Source organism: Mauremys mutica, chromosome 4 (assembly GCF_020497125.1).
Source record: "Mauremys mutica isolate MM-2020 ecotype Southern chromosome 4, ASM2049712v1, whole genome shotgun sequence".
NCBI classification, from domain to species: Eukaryota; Metazoa; Chordata; order Testudines; family Geoemydidae; genus Mauremys; species Mauremys mutica.
Genome location: NC_059075.1, coordinates 160,838,162 through 160,845,069, shown reverse-complemented (window position 1 = coordinate 160,845,069; position 6,908 = coordinate 160,838,162). Strand labels below are relative to the sequence as shown.

Genomic DNA, 6,908 nt, shown 5'->3' with positions numbered 1-6,908 from the left:
GTAGTTAAGGTTAAATTTTTCACTTACAGTTAAAGTCTTTGATGATTCACTATGGGGGAAGAATAGAATGAATCGGCTTCAGAGTTTCCACTCTAATTATTTGGAGTATATACTGTTCAGGGCAACATGGACTCAAGCCAATTTCCTCTAGTTCCTTAAGTTTCATAGTGCTCATTTTCATTTTTGGACAAAGACTACCACTTCAGTCAATGCATCTTGACATTCATCTCGTCACCGGTCAATATCTGTTGATTATTCCTCTCCTTGTTTTGTGTCATGGCAGGTGGATTAGCGATATTCCATTTACACGTTATTGAAAACGAGTCCATGGAGCCCACACAGAATGTGACTGAATTCATCCTTATGGGACTTTGCCACAATGAGATTTTACAGCCTGTGTGTTTTGTGTTCTTTGTACTCCTCTATATCGCTACTGTGCTGGGAAACCTTCTAATTATTGTCACAGTAAAGAAGAGCCAGTATCTGAAGTCTCCCATGTATTTCTTCCTCAGCTACCTGTCCTTTGTAGACATGTGCTATTCGTCTGTCACAGCCCCAAAACTGATTGCGGACTTCTTCGTGGAGAGGAAAACCATCTCCTTTGGCGGCTGCATAGCACAGCTGTTTGTGGGCCATTTCTTAGGGTGCACGGAAATCTTCCTCCTCACAGTGATGGCGTACGATCGTTACATCGCTATCTGCAAACCCCTCCGTTACACAACCATCATGACCGGGTGTGTTTGTGGCTCCCTTGTGATGGCTTCATGGGTGGGTGGCTTTGTGCATTCCATAGTTCAGACTCTCCTGACCATCCAGTTACCCTTCTGTGGGCCCAACGAGATTGACTACTTTTTCTGCGATGTGCAACCTTTGCTGAAATTGGCCTGCACTGACACTTACCTTGTTGGCGTCATGGTCATTGCCAATACCGGGATGATTTGCCTGACCTGTTTTGTTGTGCTGGTTGTGTCCTATGTCATCATCTTAGTCTCCTTGAGAACTCACTCCTCCGAAGGTCGTCGCAAAGCTCTTTCCACCTGTGCCTCCCATATTGCTGTAGTGATTATATTTTTCGGGCCATGTATCTTCATTTATTTAAGACCTTCCACCACCTTTTCAGAGGATAAGATCGTGACGGTGTTCTACAACATTATCACCCCTATGCTGAATCCCTTGATCTATACCCTGCGCAATGAGGAGGTGAAAAATGCCATGAGAAAATTAGGGAGCAGAAAAACGACGTTAGGGGTGAAATGAAAAATGGCATGTGTGGAATGATGGTAGTTCTGCCAAGTAATGCTATTCATCAGGAATTTGAGAGAAAAGAGATTTTAATATCACAGGTGTTCAGGTTTTCTGTGAAAATTCCCAATGATTTTCTCTGAATCCTGCTACGTGTAGCCTATAGGATTAACCTGCTTACATATATATATATATATATACTATAAGAAAAGAGTATATATAATACTTATATAATTATATAGAATATTTTCTTATAGTTTAAGTATTTGGTTTATTGTACAAGTTTTGGAGATTTATAATAAAGTAAATTTGGCTGTAATACAAGACACCTACAGGCCGTATCCTATATGTTAAGCTAAGGGAAAGTTAGCATATCTAGATTAAGAACTTTTATCCAGAAAGCAAAGTTCATCTACATCTTTTTACCTAAATAGCTAAGACCTTTTAACTAGACCAATAGATAATGGGAGAATGGCATATGGGGGGTTTCAATTTGTACCCACAGACTTAACAGGTACACCACAGGGAAAGAACTGAAATGACTAAAGAACAGAAATAATATAAGTGCTTAAGTACATGTCATCAATACGCACATACATACTTGCCTATGGGGTAAGCAAATCCTAACATTTTGTGGGTGAGGAATGAAATTTGGGCATAAGGGGAAGGATTTCTGGCACTTGTCCCCTCTCAAAGAGGTGACCCACCTCGCTAGAGTATTCTATTTCTGCTCTATCTCTAGTCCTCTTCTCTTCTCTTCTCTTCTCTTCTCTTCTCTTCTCTTCTATCTCTCTACTACGACTACTACTATTAGTAGGCTGTGCTTGTTCTTAACTTTCTAAGTTTGAGGGGAAATAGCAAAGTTTTGTTTCCCTAAACTTTTATTCTCAGTTTGTTTATTAGGTTTTCTGTTAAATTTGTTTGTCTGGTAAACCCTAAGTTAGTTCTGATAGCGCTGAGCGTTAGTTTCTTCTAAGCACTGCCTCTCTCACTGAAGAATTGAGAAACATGAACCGCGAGGCTGGGCCTGTGTCTCTTATCCCCAGGTTATCAAGGAAGGGTGTGAGTATATTCACCAAAGCTTTGCAGCATATCATACTATATTACCATCTGTATCATTTGAATAGCAGTAATGCAATTGTAACTTTGTAACTCTGATTATTTTACCGCTTACTTATTATTTCATTGATTTTAATAAAAAGTCTTTACAGCTTTATCTGTGAGCTTCCTTTCATACCCCCGAGGGTCATTTGTAAATTCTGTGGAGCCTGATTCGGGACAAGAACTTTTATCATCTGATCAAACAGATTGGTGAGCCTAAAACCCATGCTAATTATTATTAATAACCAATTATTAATAATAATATTAATTAAATTAAAATAAAATTAAATCGATTGCTTACATTAATATTATTGGTACACCCTAAATAAGGTATACATTACCATTCTACTTTGATGTGAACGCTTCCAACATTTAAGGCTCAGTGAAAAGTGGAAATGTTTCCAGTCCTTTGTTCAATTTTATACCAAATTTCAGATTATTTATGATCATTATTGTAGTCCCAGTAGCACTGGAGCAGTATGACCCAGCGATAGCCCTGGACTGCATCTCTGAAGTCACGGGGTACTAGTCTTGGTTCTGTTACATTATGAATTTGGGTCAGTCGCTTCCTTTCTCTCGACCTCTCCTTCCCTCCCATGTTTTGCCATTTTAGACTGTAATCTCTTCAGGGCAGTTTCGGTCTTTTACTAAGTTTGTACAGCACCAAGCACATGGAGTCCCAGTTTCAGTTTAGGCCACTAGGCAATGCTGCAATACTACTAATAGTAATAATTTTGCATATTGTTCTTATGAACATGTAGGCATGTGCTCACTATGAGGATCTGTTAAATGCAATGTAAATGTTAAATGCAATGTAAACAGTATGTGTGTTCCATTCTATACATCCGAAGTAGTGAGCTGTAGCCCACGAAAGGTTATGTTGAAATCAATTTGTTAGTCTCTAAGGTGCCACAAGTACTCCTATTCTTTCTGTGGATACAGATTAACACGGCTTCTACTCTGAGTCCTGGTGATGAGATGCTCAGATTCACCTCGATTAATTACAGTGATGCTACATGTCCTTCTAAACAAGCTACATTCAATTTGAGACATTAACACTCATTAAAATAGGGAAAGAACAAGTTAAAAGTTACTTGGAAAAGTTAGATGTTTTCAAGTCACCAAGACCTGATGAAATGCATCCTAGAATACTCAAGGAACTGGCTGAGGAGATATCTGAGCCATTAGTTATTATTTTTGAAAAGTCCTGGAAGACAAGAGAGATTCCAGAAGACTGGAAAAGAGAAAATATAGTGCTTATCTATAAAAAGGGAAATAAAGGCAAACCAGACAATTAGAGACGCGTCCTCTTCACTTCTGTACCAGCTAAGATAATGGAGCAAATAATTAGGAAATGAATATCTAGAAGATAATAAGGTGATAAGTGATAGTCAGCATGGATTTGTCAAGAAGAAATCATGTCAAACCAACCTGATAGCTTTTTTGACAGTGTAACAAGCCTTGTGGATAGGGGGAATGTGGTAGATATGGTCTATCTAGACTTTAGTAAGGCTTCTGATACAGTCTCGCGTGACCTTCTAATTAAGAAACTAGGCAAATACAATCTAGATGGAGCTACTATAAAGTGGATGCATAACTGTTTGGAAGACTGCTCCCACAGAGTAGTTATCAATGGTTCACAGTCATGGCGGAAGAGCAAAATGAGTGGGATCCCGCAGGGATCACTTCTGGGACTGTTTTTTTCAATGTCTTCATCAACAATGTAGATAATGGCATAGAGAGTACACTTATAAAGTTTGTGGACAATACCAAGCTGGGAAGGGTTGCAAGTGTTTTGGAGGATAGGATGAAAATTCAAAATGATCTGGACAAACTGGAGAAATGGTCTGAAGTAAATAGGATGAAATTCAATAAGGACAAATGCAAAGTGCTCCACTTAGGAAGCAACAATCAGTTGAACACATACAGAATGGGAAATGACTGCCTAGGAAGGAGTACTGCAGAAAGGGATCTGGGGTCCTAGTGGACCACAAGTTAACTATGAGTCAATAGTGAAAAGCTTCTGCAAAAAAAGTAAACCTCCTTCTGGAATGTATTAGCAGGAGTATTGGAAGTAAGACACCAGAGGTAATTCTTCCATTCTACTCTGCACTGATTAGGCCTCAGTTGGAGTACTGTATCCAGTTCTGGGTGCCACATTTCAGGAAGGATGTGGCCAAATTGGAGAGAGTCCAGAGAAGAGCAACAAAAATGATGAAAGGTCTGGAAAACATGAGTTATGAGGGAAGATTGAAAGAATTGGGTTTGTTTAGTCTGGAAAAGAGAAGACTGAGAGGGGACATGAGAACAGTTTTCAAGTACCTAAAAGGTTGTTACAAAGAGGAGGGAGAAAAATTAGTCTCAGTCTCTGAGGATAGGACAAGCAATGGGCTTAAATTGCAGCAAGGGTGGTTTAGATTGAATTTTAGGAAAAACTTCCTAACTGTCAGGGTGGTTGGGCACTGGAATAAATTGCCTAGGGAGGTTGTGAAATCTCCATCATTGGAGATTTTTAAGCGCAGGATTAGCAAACACCTGTCAGGGATGTTCTAGATGGTGCTGAGCCTGCCAGGAGTGCAGGGGACTGGACTTGATGACCTCTCCAGGTCCCATCCAGTCCTGTGATTCTATGAAAATGTTGACTATTATATTATTATAATCTGACATGAGATGTTCCATTATGACATAACTTGACAATTATGCACCACTACTATGAAAATAATAAAAGGATCGTAAAAATGAAAAGAAAGTAGAAAACATTTCCAAACAAAAAGTTTAAATTATTTTTCTGAAATTAGATTGTCTGATTTCTTTTTGTGGGAATTTGCTCTGAAGTAGATATGATTTTATGAAAAAAAATCGTTGAAATTGATATGACATTGTCGGACAGAAAACTAAACAAAAACCTTTTGAATGCACATAAGCATTTTATGTACTCTATGGCCTTGCTAAAATATACCAAATCATACAGAGCACTTATGGAGCAATGGACCAAATGCTTGATTCGTAGTCAACTGCAGCTGTGTTCCAGCATTGTCAGAACAAATCCTTGCAAAAGATGGAATCTCCATATTTTATTTTTATAATCCAGCAGAGCTTCAAAATCCTGGAGGTTGCAGGTTCCATTAAGAATTTCCTTTGATGGTTGGTAACTTAGTAACTTTTGAAGTAGGACTCGGATCTAATGATAACTTTTTTTTTATAATCTTGTTCTTATCCCAGATAAACACCAACACAGGGATACAATGGTAACATCCAGAGATACTTAGCCTAGGTCCAGTGGGCAAAATTAAAACTTCTTTGGAAAACAAAAGTTCTGTAATGATGCAAGTTGCAAACTAAATTATAGTCTTACACACACTTAATTACTTAGCTACAAAGAGAGAATATGCCATGCATAATAAGAGTAGAGGAATATCCAGATGCTGAAGTAAACTTGGAACAAAAGAATTACAGACACTGGTTTGCTTCACTCACAAAAGCCCAGCTCCTATGCCTGATCTAATAGTTAAAACAAAGCAAAACAAAAAAAATGATTGACTGATGACTATATCTATAACCAAAGCAAGTACTTTGGGTCACTCTGATCCATTGAGTTCTGTTATTTGTCTTGTGTGGTTTCAGCCTTTTGGTGACCACTGTTATGTTTAGGAAAGTGTTTGCAAACCCCAAACTTTTCACAGATATTATTCCAAATTCTTCTGAAAATTGGTCCCAGAAAGAGCACTTTTCCACCTTTCATTATTCTGCAGATGAAAAAGTTTTATGTTCATCCCTTCAAGTGGGGAGTAGGAAGTATATCGTATGGCTTAGGTGTCCTGTCTCCCAAAAGAACAAATAGCAAAGACGGAATAGTTAAGATGAGCAGTTTGTGAACAACCCATAAATGAACATCTTTTGGCCCCACTACTGTCCAAATTCTTATAAATACCAAATTCATTCAAAGGAAATCAGGTTCATTTGACAAATGATTTGTTAAGCAAAAACTGAGTCTAATTCCCAGTGAATACTGTTTGAAAGGAATAATTTGGCTTTGCCATGTGCCTGCTCTGAGAGAGATGTCAGAGTCTTGGTTTTGTGTCATTACAGACAGGCTAACATCACAAGTCTCTCAATATGGATCAGTGCAGGACCGGTTCCATCAGTGGGTAAGGGAGGAGGTGGGTGTTTATCCCCACTCCCAATATAAGTCTTGCACAAATGAACAAGGGCAGCCACCTCCTACATCTGTGTGGCCTTTGATCCAGGTCCCAGTAAAATCAATGGGAATCTTTCAGTGGCTTTCACCGTAAGAACACAGCACCACTGGTGGTGCTATCTTCCCACTCCAGCTGTAGGCCCAGAGCAGTCATGGAGTGGCATGTAAGCAGCATCTTGTGACAAAATGTGGCAGAACCCCTTTGGGCATGCCACGTAGAACAGAAATCGGAATATTGTTGAATCTCTTATTTAAGTGATTGCTTAGGACTAAAGTGAGCTGACTTTTTTAAACTGAAACTTTTTTACCAGCAAAATATAGATTCAGGTAAACTGAAATACTTAGTGTTGATTTCACTGAATTGTTT

At 38.8% G+C, this 6,908-nt stretch overlaps 1 protein-coding gene across 1 annotated transcript; it reads left to right on the top strand.

The window, feature by feature from the left end:
* The first annotated feature begins 327 nt into the window (after positions 1-327).
* On the top strand, positions 328-1,257 carry LOC123369692 (olfactory receptor 4S2-like). Its single transcript, XM_045015592.1, has one exon. The coding sequence runs from the start codon at positions 328-330 to the stop codon at positions 1,255-1,257; it is 930 nt and encodes a 309-aa protein (XP_044871527.1).
* The last annotated feature ends 5,651 nt before the right edge of the window (positions 1,258-6,908 follow it).